We start from the raw sequence: 15184 nt of genomic DNA on the forward strand, positions 1-15184 counted from the left end.
ATCCATTGCTCTTACCAAGCAATCCTGAAACAGCCACACCAGTACAATGAGAGTATGAACGAAACCAAAAATTATTATCCTGCTCTCAGATTTCCAGAATAAGCAATTGACTTCCCTACAGCCTTTTTTCCAACTGATACTCACAGGCCAACAATGCACTTTGAGGCAGCAAGGACTCCTTCCTGCAAACCCCTGCATTAGCATGTAAGGTTTAAAGAGCTAAAACGCAATTGCTTCAAATCAAGCTTCATGTTCAAAGACATTAATTGTATGAGGAAAGGAGGAAAGTTTGCACCCCTGCTGTGAAACCTCATTCCAATTTACAGCTTTTTTTATTCCGAGCCAATTATTTCCCAACAGAAAAACTGGTTTAGAGCTACCCTTCTCGTTTGATACGCTCCTCTATACTGCCTAAACCTCTTCAAAAAGGAGAAACAGGACTTCCTTGGGTTTAAAACTAACCTTCTGCATTTACAACTCCATTATGACATGCAGAACACATGGTATGAGCGCTCTAGAACAGAAGCCCACTACTGTCATTATCCAGCCTCAGACTAGAATTCCACAAGTCGAAATACTGAGAAGTTACAGAAAATGGAAGTTGATGAGATCATGAACAGCAAAATATTTTTCTCTGCAGGCACAGGCTGAAAACTGAGTAGCTCCTTCACATGCAATAAACAAAAATGAATGTATTTTCTGGGTAGTGTTGGCAAGAGACAGTGCTAGAGAGGATGCAGTTATTCGGAGTGCCACTCACACAAGAGATCCTGGTAGCTCCTCCAACAAGGGCTTCCAGGATCCCAAGACCTCCTTCCACAGGCTCTTTGCCCTGTTTTTTGCTCCAGGTTCTGCGAGCAGAGAAAGCCAGGAGCTACTGATGATGGTCGCCGAGTCGCCTTCATCTATAGAACCTGTCATTTACTTCATGACACGTGCCCAGACCTCTGCCAGGGTGGTTATGGTGGGCAGAAAAAGTCCCTGTGCACAGCTGCCTGTGCCAAGAGCAAGAAACTCCTCATTACATCAGATTTTCCACCCTACAATTGGTAAATGCCACAGACAGCAGCCACCTTCAGAACCGCTTGCCTCTCTTCTGCCATTTCAGAGAGCTGCTGTTCAGCTTGAGCTCCAGCCACATCCCCCTGGATACAAAGAGCATGCACAGAAGAAAGCTGAAGCTGCAGAAAAGCTTCTCTCCTGGGCACAGAGCAGGATAAAAGCTGGCAGAATCAGCCAGTACGACTGTGAGGCACAAGCACTTTTCCTTCACGCCCACTTTAAGGAAGCATCCTTGGCTATTTCGAGCTGCTGTGCTCGGGAAGGGAGGGACCATGGGCACAGGAGCAAGCCTTGGGGTTTCACTCAGCTTTCCTGAGGCTCTGGGGAGAGCCAGCCGGGAAAGGCAGAAATCAGCAGATTTCTGCATTTGCAGTGAAGCGCTATGCAGAAGCTAAGGGGGGAGGAGGAGAAAAATTAGGGTTTTCAGTGAGTGCCAGACCAGTGTCAGCACTTCTAGAGAGCCATATGTGGCACGGGCCTTAGCGTGTCCTTCACCTCCAAGCACACCCACTACGTATCTCCAGGGATTTTCAGAAGAGTGAAGTTTCAGGAGCACGATATCAGGAGCCGCCATAATGCAGTGACTAAAATTTTTTTGAAAAACAACTTGGACTAGAAGATTCCTCACTAGAAAAATGGATTGGGGAAAAGTAGTGAAGATGCTTAAAGTCGAGGAGGGAACAACTACCAGCAAGTCCTCCTACCCAGCAGCAGGAGGTCGCTGTAGGTGGTCTTCACCTCTGGGAACAGATGCTGAGTCCTGTCTTACAGGCAGAAACACAGCAGTCCCCCGCTGTCCTAAACAGCATTAACAATGCCCAGCCCCGCCTGGCCCTGGGGACAGGTATCGATCTGGGTCTGTGCTGGTGCTATATACGGCTGTAGCTTTCACAGCACACGTCTAGAAAGGGCCTGGAGAGAGACAGGAAAGATCTCAATGTTCCAGGCATAAATCAAGGGAAGAAGCATCTACCCTAACTGGGTCCTGTGCCAGACCCTGCACAGGACTTCATTTTCGAACCACTAGTTCCTGCTAGGAGAGCTTGGCCATCTGCCTTAACGACCAGCAAAAAAAAAAAATCAAGAAATGAGAAATAGGCACAACGTGAACTGAAAAGCACTGTTTTACAGATTGTTCCTACTACTGAGAGCTGAACGTGCTGACACCGCTTCTACCCAAAACGCAGGTTTGCACAGCTCACTGTGCAAGGCTCCTGTGATCGTACAGGGAAACGGCACCCAACAGAGCTTCCACTTCAAGATTTTTGCAAAATCTTCCCTGCTGGGTTTACTAATGTTCACTCAAATGACAAACGGAGCCCTGCCCACAAGCCTCGCACTGCTTGAGAGACACGCAAACCAGCTCACCTGGGGCCAGACAAGGGAACCGCAGGACCTGACAGCAACCTTGCACTGCTGCGAGTCAGATACTCAGATGGATTTCCTGATGCCCAACTAGGTAATAAAATGCAGGTACACAAATCTCTCCCCAGTAACTCAAAGAAAAAAATGTAGTAACAGATACTCTGTCACTTTCACATACCTAAAAGCATGTTAATGACACACCTAAAAAGCCCACACAGATTATGCCCACTCATCAAACTTCTCTCTTACCCAGCATCAAGAGGAACTTAAGAAATGGGCTGACACAGGCTCTACTATAAATATGGATTTACCTTTTGCCAACACTGGCAAATATATGAAATAAGTATTGCTCAGCCTGAACAGGAGTCAGGCTTTTCTTTTCTGCATGTTTAGAAATGCAATTTAGAAATAAACTGGATTCCAGGATACAATCTGCCATCTGATCTCATACCGCCTGTTTTAGCTCTGAAGAAATGCATTTCAGAAGAAACCAAAGTACACAGCATCGGCAGTAATCAATGAGAAAACACAGAGAAAAGAGCAAGGAAGGGAAAGGAGAGAAGACACTGAGGCTTTCAAGTTACATTGCGATACCAACAATTTGCCTTCTGAGACTAATTCACAAATTCACAAACTACTGTTGGGCTTCTGCCCTCTTTTCTACTGTACTCCTGCCTTAAGTGTCATGGTTAGAGCTTCATAATCACCAGTTTGATCAAGAAGCTGGCGAGGCACGCTGATGAGACCAGCAGACTTTTGGTGGTTACTTCTGTCAACTCCATGTAACCCTTTAAGCTAACAACACTTAAGACAACATTATCGGAGAAACACATTTTCAGGAAAAGCACAGAAAACACGTACTGTACCTGCATACTGCACGAGAAACATGGCAAGATGCTGATCATATTTCAGTATTTCAGCCAGTTCTCCTGCCACTCACAGCTTGTTTAGTTGTTTAAAAGATGGAGCCCGGGGTTGAGCTCCCACACTCGGTGCAGCTCCACGCAAGCCTACAAGCTCCAGCTCCGAGCACAACAGGAAAGTTGGGTCCTAATGACGATAAAACTCCCAACCCAGGCATCGAGAGCACAGGTCGGGACTGGAGCTGGCAAACGGCGGCTGCACGTGTCACCATCAGTCTCCAGTGACTGACACCGATAGGCAGATTCTGGGGTGTGGGGGGTGGAGATGGACGAGCAGGTGGAGAAGTGATTAGCAGCAAGTACATCTGAATTTGCAAGGGATTTCATACATCAATGCTTTTAAGCGCTGGCACGCAGTTAAATAAACCCTGTTTGCATGCCTGAGATTAGTTGCCTTTGCACAGAAAGGTTACATTCTGGTAATCCTCGATAGTAAGAAGCACACCGCTCACTTTCCTTGATTCTGGAAGCTTGTATTCAAAAGAAATATTAACTTCAGACAAAGCTAATTATTCTAGCAGGGCACTGTTAAAAAAAAATTAAAAAGAAAAAGAGACACAAAGAGTCCCTTTCTTCTTTGACCCTGAAAACACAGCATTCAGTAACACCAAAGGTCTATCTGCAGTGTTTTCCAGTGAATGGCATATTTCCACAAATATACCTCCAGAGCAGCAAAAACACAGAGATTTGTTCAAGTTGTGTATGAGCTGTGCTGTTTGCTTATAACCATTATAACCCAAAACAAACAAAGGACAAAAATTCTTTACCAGGGTGTGTACACACATTCATGTGTACACCGGCACAGACCCAGACACTCAACCGTGTTTGCCTCACTGCGGGCAGCCCTCACCAACAGCCCCAGACATCGTGCCAAATGACTAAATATTCCACAGAGTGTTTTTAGGCTGCTCACATGGCTCTGTCAAACCTCCCGACACAACGCCTACAAATCATTTTGCATTAACACGGATTTACACGGGATGAGCAGCTCGTCCTTCATGGCCTGGGGTGCAGAGCAGGCGGCTCCAGTCTCAGAGGCGACATGCCTGACCCCAGGCAGGTCACATCCCACCAACCCCACTCACAGCACGCCCAGAGAGCAATACCACCTGCCACTTCGTAACAAACGCTCAAAAGCTCCCATTTTCAGAAATATATTTCAAAAGGCTAGAAGAAACCCGTCAGGCAAATGAACGCAGGACTAACTGCACAGATCTACTGGAGGAAAAGAAGGGAAGAAGAAGAAGAAAAGAGTGAAGTCCCAAAGAAAACCCCAGCAGAGCCAGCAATCAGGATCATCGGAACATCCCAGTGCAAAAACCTGGACCGAGGGGCGAGTGCTGCTCCCCAGACGAGAGCCTCGCAGAGGGGCAGCACCAGCGCAAGGACCTGAATGGCTTCGTCCTGGCCGAGCGCAGGCAGCTGGACGCAGGGGGGAAGTGTCGCTTTGGGATGGATATGTTGGCACTGGAAGAACGTCAGCAGAAAAGTTGGGGATTAGGGGAGAAATCTCACACCATCTTTGGAAGGTGCACAGAATGCCTCTCTAGCAACACCTTATCAGAGATTGAACTTCACCCCTTCTATGAGCTCAAGTCACCCATACAAAAACATGACATTAAACCAAGAAACCTGACCTTACAGTGGTCAGACAGAGCTTTCAACAACTTAACACAGCACGCTTTTCAGTTAGATGTTACGAAATCCCTCAAATAAAACACTAAGAAACAGAAAACCCAACCAGTCAGCTTCCAGAGCGGGAAGGAGATGAAAGGCCGGAGTAAGAAGGAATGCAAGTTTGGTTACATTTTACCCATCGTCTCAGGACTCTGCTGCAGTGTTCTGCAGGCTGGAAAATACAATGTCTAATTATTGTAGCTGTGCAAGTGAAGTATGGGGGAGCTAGAAAGCGTGTGGACTAATGAGTAATCTAGCCAAGGACTAACACGTTTGTGTGACAAACATATGGCACTAAAGGACAAAAGCATTTCTCTGCAGCATGATCTGAAGACACATTGCTGTTAACAGCTGGACCTCGCACACACAATCAAAACATGAACAAAATAATTAAGACAGAGAGAAACAGATAAAGAATCTCGAGTATATTGCTTAAGGAACCAAATACACATGTGCACGCACATGTATCTGAATCGCAGTCACAGGATCTTCATGGAGTGGGGCTGTGGGCGAGTTACAGCCCACCGGCAGCTGTGGTTACTGGGATGAGCGTGCCTGAAGGTAAGAGTGCTTCCTACGTAGGGCAGAAGGAATCCAGCGCAAGACGAGATACACGGCTGGGCACGGCTGAGCCTGCCCAGTGCTCAGGAGAGAACCCAGCCAGTTACACCCAGCGGGGGAGAAGCTGCTGCCACCTTCATCCCCACCCTTCGCAAACCAGCCACTCTTGGAGCATCAGAAGCGTCCCACGTAACAGTCAGTTCAGTAATTTATTTAAACGCTACTCATTTCTCCCTCCCTCTTGTCCCACACCTTGTGACACTTTAACTGCCACTGGACCCAAAATGCCGCCTGGGGACTCCCTACCCAGCTAAACCTCTCACAGCAGCCTCCCCACCACCCAAAGGGCCACCACGGCACGGAGCACTGGAGATGCCACCACCAGCAGCTGGTCCCTGGGGGCTCTGAGGGCTCCCGTGAGGCTCTTGTAGATGTCTCTACCCAAACACACCTCGTCAGCGAAAGCCAGCACCGACCGGGAGGCCAACACCCCCGCCGGGGGACCTGCGACCGAGCCCCGCGACGACCTGAGAGGCGGCAGGAGAACCCCCGGGCGGCAGAGGACCGGGGCCAGCCCCCGCTGCTGCCCCTCCGCCCCACGAACGGGGGGGACCCGCGGGAGAGCCCCGGCGCTGAGGCGCCCCAGGCCCAAACCGCCGCCCTGCCGCCCACAGCCTCCCCCGACGGGCGGCCTCGGCGGGCCGGCCCCGGGCCGCCCTTCGACCGCCGTCCCGGGCCCGGCAGGGCCCAGGGGCCGCCCCTGCTCCCCCGGCACCGCATTCACTCACCGCCCGGCCCCGGCCCGGCGCCGCCGCGGCCGCCATCCGCGAACATCCGCCCCGCCCGCCGGCCCCGCCGCGCGCCCCCATTGGCTGCCGCCCCGGCGGGGGGGCGGGGCGCTGCGCGCAGAGCATGCCGGGACGGTGGCGGCTCTGGCGGGAGGGGCGGCTCCTTCCGCCGCCATGTCAGACCGCCGCCCCCGGCGTTAGCAGAGCGTAGCCTTGAAATGTTATCGGTAACTAGCGCTGGAAGGCCGTATGTGTATTCTCACGAATAATGAGAATTATGTCCTTGAAGGTATCAAGCATGAGTTAATGAAAGAACTCCTAATCAAGGGAGGCGAGTGTTGTATCATCTCGAGGAGGCACGTCCTGGAACACACGAGTATATGGACCTTGAGGATGGCACTAATCTGCGCGTTTTGAGAAGTTCAGCCAACTTGGCAGGAAAGTGGGAATTCTTAGTGTCCCAGGCTGAAGTACCTTCATTGTAATAGTAAAAATCACCCCCACGGGTCAAGATGACCCTGGCCCAGGTGAAGACCCTTCCCCTGAGCACGCGCGGTAGCTGTAACTCCATGGTGTGACCGTATGTGAATTACTGACCCGTCAGATACAGGTAGGAGGTACTGATGTCATCATGACGTCGTAAAACGTGTACAAAAATCGCACGGAGAGTTCTGGTGGGTGCGTGACAGGAGGAGAGATCCCCCATGCACCCGGCGCTGCAAATAAACCAATGTCGGCTTTCTGAACTACAAACCTGGTTTAGAGAGTGAGAGCTTTGTTACGGATTTTGGTAACAATATTGGAAAACATGTATAAAAACCGTGCAGAGTGTCCTGATAGGGGTGCTTGATTTGTGGGAAACCACCGAGCACCCAACTCTGAAATAAATAACATCTCGTCCTGGCAGGGGAGACGGGCTGTGGCACACTGGGGACGGATCCGACTTTTCGGACAGCGCTGGGGAGCCCTGGGTTGTCAGGAACGGAGACCAGGCTGGCAGTAAACGCAGTTTATTGAGCTGAGGGACAGCAAGCAGGGGAAGCGCTCTCTGTCTGTCCCTTCCACTCCGTCCCTCCTCACGCCATGGCCTCGGAGGCGCCCACCCTCCTCTGGCCGCCCCACAGCGTCGGGGCAATGCTCCGGACACACAGAGCCCCCGCGGGGCTGGGAGAGGAGATGGCGGCAGGCATGGTCCCATAGGGAATGGCTGCTGGTCCCGGCAGGATCTGGAGGGGTCTGCCAGGAACGGAGCCCCGGCTCCTCCAGCCCAGGGCTCGGAGAGAGGAGACACCACTCCAGAGCCCCTGGGAGCTGCACCAAGTCCTCCATCTGCACAAGAGCCTGGCAGAAGTGCCTCCTCTCCCACCCAGACCCCGTCTCTCCCCGGCACCGAGGCAGCCGCCCGAGCCACCATCCCAGCTGTGGATGGGGACGCCGCCGTCACTGCAGGCCTGCCCAGCCGGGGCTCCTGATGCTCCCCACAGCGTCCCGTCCCAGATCCGCAGTCCTCGGCCGGTTCTGTGCCCCGGCACAGGCGCTGCCGAGGGCTGGCCCCGGGGAGCAGTCAGAAGCCTACGTGCAAAGCGTCCCTGTTGGCAGTGGGCATCCCGAGAAGGCTGTCGGAGGGAGGCGGAGGATGGCTTCGGCATTACCGGAGGCTCAGCGAGGGTGGGGCGGCTCTGCAAAGCAACAGCCGGCAGAGCTCAGGCTTCTCCCAGAGTAGGCAGTAAGCGCGTGGTGCAGACAGACGATGTGCGGATCCCCGGAGCTGAGTCAGGCTGGATCCACCCGCGCCATCCACCTGCGAGGCATCAGTCCACCCACGGAGCCAGCATCGCTCCGCAGAGCCTTCTCTCAGGCTCGCTCCGTGTCCTACAGCCAGGAACAGCAGCTGCCGCGTGATACCTGGCCTCAGGCCTTTCCCAGGCACAGTGAATGCCACAGGGACTGTTGTTTAGCGGGGTTTTTTTTGTTTGTTTGTTTTTTTAAAAGGAGCTTTTATTTTTGCCTCTTCCTCTAGGTTGGGGAAGGCCTCAGGCCCAAGGCGCGTTCTGGATTCATGCTGGATATGGCCTTGAGCCGTCATGTCTACGGTGGGGCAAACGACAGAGGTGGAAACAGCTGCTCTTTTATGCATAGCACCCTCATTTTGAGATTAGGGTGCGTTCTTAGCTAAAAAAACTTTTAAGGGAAATTATCTTGCCACGCTGATCAAATGGACGTGATTTTATGAGAAGCAATTAAATATCATCATAGCCTCTGGCAGGGTGAGCAGCCTGGTCACCGCTGCAGCATGGCAGGGCCATGCAGAAGCGTTCCTATGGGATGAATCCATGTGCATGGACCCTTGCAGTCCCAAACCCAGCCCTGCCGCCCCCCGGGGACAAGGCAGCCCTCCTGCTGCTCCAGGCAGCCGTTCCTCCCGCTCCTTTGCCGCAGCTCAGCGTCCAGCTGGTTACTCATTAACTGGCTTTACAGCCCAAGCCAAACAGCGACAGCACAGCCCGTGCTGCCCCGCACCTCTCCCGGGCGTGCCGCCTGCTCCGCGCTCGCCATGCCGGCCCCGCTGCGGATACAGCTGCTGCCGAGGGACGGCGGGAGGGAGCCCAGACCCCCAGCCCTCGCCTCTGCCCGGGTGGGCACAGCCCAGAGCAGGGGCCACCCTCCCCGGCTGCAGGTTTGACTGCAGCAGGGGACAGGCTTGGGGGTGGCGCAGGCTGCAGCTGTAGGATGGCGAGTTCAGTTTGGGAAGGGCAGCAACTGGCAGCGCTCGCAGTCCAGGACAGATGTGGGACCCGCGTGCACATCCCAGCCTCCGCTGCCCGGGCCAAGAGCCGAAGGTGACAGAGCCACCCCTGTGCCAGCAGCCCTGCGCAGGGGCCTCGACCCCCAAGAGCTGAGGCTGCAGGCAGAGGGGGGGGCCGGCAGATCCAGCTCTGGGCAGGGGGAGCCATGGGTGAAGGGTCTTTAGCCCGTGGAGCGAATGGTGAGGGCTTGGTCCCAGGAGACGCAAGGCTGAGGCTCTCCAGGCAAAATCTAACGCGTGCCCTGCACCTGTAATTTGGGGTGCCTGGGGCTGGTGCAAAACGGGCCATGGGGGTGCAGGCAGGCTGGAATTTGGCCAAGCTGATGTCTGGGAATTAGCGTCCGGATCGGTCCCACCCCGTCCATGATCTCCTCCATAGCTGGCAGGCCCCGAGTTCATGGTCGCGATGCAGGAGATGATCTGGAAAGCCGGTGACAGCCGTCCCTTACCGTGTCAGTCCTGGAGCCGCAGGCAGGACACACTGGGGAGGGGCTTGGTGCCTCTGCCAGGGAATCGGCGGCCGTTCCCCAGGCAAAAGAGGACTCTCCTCTTCACACCTGCAGCCAGCTGGGAGAGCTGCAGCCGCACGTCCTTCTGCCAGCAGGAGTAGAGCAGGGGGTTCAGGAGGGAGTTGCAGAGTCCCAGCAGCCAGAGGTAGTTCTCAATGACTTTGTAGGGGAAGCAGCCAGGACAGACGGTTTGCGCGATGCTGGCGACGAAGAACGGCAGCCAGGACAGCGTGAAGCAGCCGATGAGGATGGCGACGGTGCGCATGGCCTTCATGTCGCTGGTGTTGCGGGACGGGGGGCAGCCCCCCGCCAGCCCTGCGTGCTCCACTTCCCGGATGTGCTGCGCGTGCACAGAGGCAATTTTCAGCATGTCGCAGTAGAGATAAATGAAGAGAAAGAGCGCTGGGAAGAAGCCGGCGCAGAAGACGGAGAGCATGTAGGCGGGGTGGAAGACGCTGAAGAAGGAGCACTTCTCATGGTCGGCGGTCTGCTGAAAGGCCGGAGCGAGGACGGGGAGGAAGCCGATGGTGGCAGCAACCAGCCAGAGCCCCACCAAGCGCACCCCGACCCGCAGGCCCGTCACCATCTGGAAGTAGTGGAAAGGCTTCCTGATTGCCAGGTGCCTGTCGCACGCAACCAGAAGGAGGGACAGGATAGAGGCAGCAGAAGAGGAGGTCACGAAAGCCATTCTCAGGACGCAGAAGATCCGGGGAGGATAAAAGGGCTGGGAAAACTCATCCATGGCCAGACCCGTGACCGTGAAGCCAACCATGGCATCTGCGACGGCGAGATTGAGGACAAAATAGAGCCCCTTGGAGCCGCTCTTATAGATGAGGCGAAGGAGAGCGATGGCCACCACCGTGTTGGCGGTGATGATGAGCGAGGCCAGCACAGCGAGGATGGCTCCCAGGGCTGAGCCAGCCATGGCTGTCCCCTGTGGGGGCACAGCCCGCGGGCGGCGCGTCCCCAACACGATTCTAGGGCATCCCTCACCTGGGGCTTCTCGGCACGTACGGCTCAGCAGCCGGGCAGCTCTCGGGGCGGCGCGGGGAAAGCCCTGGGTGTCGTGGCGTCTCTCAGGCTGGGAAACAGAGCTCTGCCGAGCTGCTGCCTGCCGGAAGGGACCGGGTACACTCACGCTGTGCCCGGGGAGGTCCCTCCCCTCCAGCCACGTTTCCAGACAACCCTGGAGCAGGGGGGTGAGCAACGAGCACCTGGGCAGGAAGCTGCCACGGTGGCAGATGAGGTGGTGGACATTCCCCAGCCAAGCACCGAGGACCCGAGCAGAGCCTTTGGCTCTGCTCGGGTCCTCGGTGCTTGGCTGGGGAATGTCCACCACCCTGCTTTGGCATGGATGCTGGAGAGAAATCGTCTGCCAGGCGTCGGCAGGCGCAGGTGGGAGACTGCAAGGCCCTGGAGAAGCGCAGCTGGAGCCCAGGGCATCCTCCACACGCCCAAAGCAAAGAAACTGCCATAACCTGCAAAGGGGCCTCCTGAGCAAGCAGAAGTCAGCGACGACGGCTGTTCCAGGAGCTGGCGTCCTCTGCCCGCTTATGGATCCACCTAAAAGTAACTCGTTACCTACCCAAAACGAGCCCCTCTCCCTCCGAGAGCTCCCCCTGCGTGAACTTCTCTGCACAATCCTTCGGAGCCACCGGGGACGCCTGGCTGATTCCAGGCTCTGTGACACGGATCATCTCCAAAGAGAGACTTCATCCGTCACCGACTGACCTCACTCCCAGGAGCAGCTTAATGAACTGTACTATAATATTTTGAATGAAATATACATTTGCTACTAATACTAAAAAAAAAAAATTATCTATACACACACTTCCTTTACTAATCATAAATGTATTTACCTTACTAATAGTAACTTGTAACAAAGAAATTCACGGAAACAAAGCCTCCGCATCCTTGTATATTACAGAATCGTACGACCCCACCGTCACGTCCTTTACGCCCCGGGGGGTGGGTGACCCTCGCAGGCTGCGGCCGCGACTGCTCCAGCCCTTTAAACAAAGTGCCACAAGCCACCTCTCCTGCCTCCTCAGCCGGAAAAATGCGGGCTGCCAGGAAACAGGGCAGGGTCAAGCCTTCCTCTGTCAAACAGTAACTGGGGAGCGCAGGGGCCGGGGAGAGGACGTGGGTCCTGCGGTGGAGGGGAAAGACGCAGCAGACGTACGAATTGTGGGCGCTACGGACGGAGCTGTGGAGCGGAGAAGCCCTTTGGGAACACCCTGGGTCTGCACCACGGGAAGGGCCCTGGTGGCCTGACACCCGGGGAGACATCTGGGGAGCTTTAGCCCCGACGGGGGAGAGGGTCCAAGCCCCACGGCAGGAGATGCAGGTGGGGGGGAGGTGAGACAGAGGGAAGCGTCAGGACAGCTCGGGGAGAGCACAAACACAAACAGGGGCCGGTGCCTCCCCGTGAGCACATCCTGGCACCGTCCCATACGTAGCGTGCGGCAGCTTGCCGTGACGGGCAGTCCTGCTCCGCAGGGGCTCCCCCATCCCGCCCCACCAGCGCAGAACAGGCATCTCCCTCAGCAGCAGCCACATCCAAGCTGCAAGACCACAGCGGGTCAGCAGCCATCACCAGCAGCGATCCCTCCTTCCCACTTCGTATTTCTGCTTCACCATGCCCCTCCGCAGCTCACCACCGCCCACTTTCCCAGTTACAGCCTGAACACTTCCAGTCATGACCTTCGCTCGTCCCCGGCAGGCATTTCCCTCTTACCCTGCAGCAGCCTGGCTGCTTTGATGGCTTTCATAAGGGACTCGATCAAAAGCCTTCTGGAAGCCCAGACAGCCTGGTTCACTCCAGCTTCCTGCTCCACGTGTTGCTGCCTCCTTCAGAAACCTCCCAGCAGGTCTGAAGTCTGGGTTCCTCCTCTTCCTCATCCACCAGCCACTGGCCCTTCCAGCACATCACAGCCGTTTCTGTCTCACATCTTCATTAGAGTTTCTACCAGCATGGCACAGACATCGCAGTCGCCGGCTGGTAGTTCTCTGAAAACAAACCTTCTTTCGAACCCCGTCCACACTTCTGACACTTCCCTAATGTGAGGAGAACTTCAAACGAGAGGCTTCAAGCAGGAGCTTTGGCCTTTTCATCCTCAGGTCCCCCAGCCATCTGGGGCGCCGGCCCAGCCCCCTGCTCACATTCCCTGTCCTACCCCCTCCTCTGCCAACCTCTCAGCCCGAGACCTTCCCCAAGTCTCCCTGTCACAAGGCTCCAACAGACAGAGCCCTCCGAGCTCTTCCAAGTAAGCTTGGGAGCAAGACAAGCTCTTCAGCTTGTCTACTACAGTCTCTGCTTTGTTCAGCGGTCCTTTCACTCCTCGATTGCCCGCCAGCCCCAGGGACTCCCTGGCAAGCTCCTCCCTTCTTCCTGAAAGAGGACATGCCCTCACGGTTGAGGTTTTGTCTTGGTAAGCGGATGCCTATGGTCCCTCTTTTGGTTTTAACCTGGTTTACAGCCATTTTTATACCTAACGTACCAGGGACCACGCGTATTTCTACTTTCCGCATTTGGGTAGGACTTTGTTTCCCAGGGTGCCTTGACTACCACCCCCACGCCAGCGTTAAACCAGCAGGACCCTTCTGTGGGTGCCCGGGGAAGGTCCCTCCCGGTGTCCACCTTCGATGGGATATACATTTACCCCGTATATCGCAGGCTCTAACACTGGTGCCTGCACTCTCTGCAGTGCTCGCAGTAATTTTTCAGCCACTGAAGGTAGCAAGATGTTGATGGCTTCGGGGCAGGAACGCGGCCCACACCGCCCACGGTGGGACAGCGCTGGCTGCAGCCGCTCAGGAACCGCCACCTCCTGGGACGGCGACAGGATCTGCATCAACACACGCTCGACACAACTAGGCACAGTGTCAGCGGCACGCTCACACGCTACCTGGCATGGGAAAGGTTAGAGAGAGAAACACGAAAGCCTGAGCACATACGACAAACGTATGTTTAGGGAGCGCTTCCAGGAAGGCCATCCCAAGGCAACGGACCCACTCAGAAAACGTGGGATCTCCAGCAGCGCCACCCCCTCCCAGAGCGCTCACAGGGCCGTTCACGGGTTGGGATCGTTGTTTGTAGAACACCCAGCAAAATACTCGTCTACCAACCGAGAAACCCCGAGCAGCTCAGCTTTTCCTGCTCGCAAAGGCAAGATGCTCCCGGGACGAAGGGCTTTACGACCGCCCTCGGGAGCCGCCCGGCACAGAGCGGGGACAGCCAGCCGTCACCTCACCGTCACATCCGCAGGGATCGTCACCGCCGCACGTGGACCCACGGTTACTATTGACAAAGCGAGGCAGAGCGACGTGTGGCAACGCGTATGACAGCCAGAGCAGGCAAAGCTCAGATAAGGGACGTCTCCAGGGGCTGGGGCCACTCGGGCAAGCGGAAGGAGGCTCTCCAAAGCCATCCCGGGGAGCTGGGCCAGCGGGAGGAAGAAGAGGGGAAAGAAGAGCCTCTCGCCAGCACCTTACAGCTGGGAAAGGCAAACAGCGAAGTGGCCGTGGGGACACTCTTCTGGCATTGCTGAGGAGCTCCTCGCCTCGCGGTGGCCCGCAGAAGATGGGCAGGGGAGCAAATACCGACCGTCAGAGGAGCCCTCCAAACGTAACAGCAGCAGCAACATCCCGTGGAGCCGCACAGAAGAAATGGCTCCAGAACTAAACCTACAGAAACACTGAAGAAAATCAGCAGAATGTAACGAACTGCAGTTAAAATACATCTCTCAGATAGTCTTGTGTTCATCCGGCACGTAAGTATTTATTTACTTTGTAATATTTAGAAATCCTCTTCAAGATTAAAGCCAGGCGAGACGTATGACCCTTGTCCGCGTCCAACCCACTGCTCCCCGTTTCTGGTAGTTTGTAAGTACAGTTTAACTCCGAAAACGTACCTCGCAGCCTCCCGAGCGGTGGCCCTGTAGTAATCCCTCTGCTCAAGGCGCGATTGGAGTCATCCTCCTTATACACGCGCTGGTACAAGGCAGCTCTGCCTTTGCAAAACCCCAGCAAACGATTCGCTCTCGTCTGTCGGGGCCGGATTTGGCTGAACGTCCCTTGTGGAGTTTGCACCGAGAGAACCCAGCGTCCAGCACCGCCAGGCAGGACGCGCTGCTGCGCGTCTCACGGGACCTTCATCCCAACTGAAGCCACCCCATGAAGAGGAAAGGGAGTAGGGACACAGGAACCATCCGGAAAAAAAAAACAAACCCAGATGACGACCAAAATGTCTTGCTTGATGTTCTGCTTCGCACTAGAAATGTTAGAGCCGTTATTTTAAAGCAGTGGGACATCCGAGTTCAGCTTTAACTCACATTACTTTGCTTTAAAAATGATATAAGCAAAAATAACATAAGCAATAAAGGTTAAGAGACTGAGGTTTTGCACAATGAGCTGAGTGCAACACCATAATTTTCTGACACTAACAATTAAACTTTATTTTAGAAACATTTCTATTGCAATGAGTCCTAAAGA

General features: G+C 54.8%; 2 protein-coding genes across 18 annotated transcripts in view; both read right to left on the reverse strand.

Moving 5' to 3' along the window:
- ENOX2 (ecto-NOX disulfide-thiol exchanger 2) overlaps positions 1 to 6461 on the reverse strand; it is a 36876-nt gene extending 30415 nt beyond the window's left edge. For 11 of the 17 annotated variants that reach the window (XR_012589217.1, XR_012589216.1, XM_074602047.1 and 8 more), the window contains exon 1: positions 6377 to 6461. Coding sequence is in view for 14 of the 17 variants with exons in the window: in XM_074602047.1 (XP_074458148.1) it covers positions 6377 to 6422 (46 nt within the window). In the remaining 3 variants the exon portion in view is untranslated. Of the gene's footprint in view, positions 1 to 3293; positions 3561 to 6376 lie in introns of those variants that run through there. The other 6 variants (XM_074602048.1, XM_074602045.1, XM_074602037.1 and 3 more) reach the window with 3 other exon arrangements.
- Positions 6462 to 7372: 911 nt separating this feature from the next.
- On the reverse strand, positions 7373 to 15175 carry GPR119 (G protein-coupled receptor 119). Its single transcript, XM_074600587.1, has 6 exons — positions 14605 to 15175; positions 13354 to 14388; positions 12429 to 12700; positions 11277 to 11757; positions 11031 to 11169; positions 7373 to 10989 (listed from the first exon to the last, which is right to left on the reverse strand). The coding sequence occupies exons 4-6, from the start codon at positions 11386 to 11388 to the stop codon at positions 9636 to 9638; spliced, it is 1605 nt and encodes a 534-aa protein (XP_074456688.1). The 5' UTR covers positions 11389 to 11757; positions 12429 to 12700; positions 13354 to 14388; positions 14605 to 15175; the 3' UTR covers positions 7373 to 9635.
- Between the last annotated feature and the right edge of the window lie 9 nt (positions 15176 to 15184).

The sequence above is a fragment of the Larus michahellis genome, chromosome 9, assembly GCF_964199755.1.
Source record: "Larus michahellis chromosome 9, bLarMic1.1, whole genome shotgun sequence".
Lineage (NCBI taxonomy): Eukaryota > Metazoa > Chordata > Aves > Charadriiformes > Laridae > Larus > Larus michahellis.

Bases quoted from the DNA above. Each gene is read 5' to 3' on its own strand.
- GPR119 (XM_074600587.1), bottom strand. From the start codon at position 11,388: ATGATCCGTGTCACAGAGCCTGGAATCAGCCAGGCGTCCCCGGTGGCT. The intron at 11,170-11,276 runs GTAGGTAACGAG...GCCCCTTTGCAG, and splicing joins GGGAGAGGGGCTCGTTTTGG to GTTATGGCAGTTTCTTTGCT. The intron at 10,990-11,030 runs GTGGTGGACATT...GGACCCGAGCAG, and splicing joins AGCATCCATGCCAAAGCAGG to AGCCAAAGGCTCTGCTCGGG.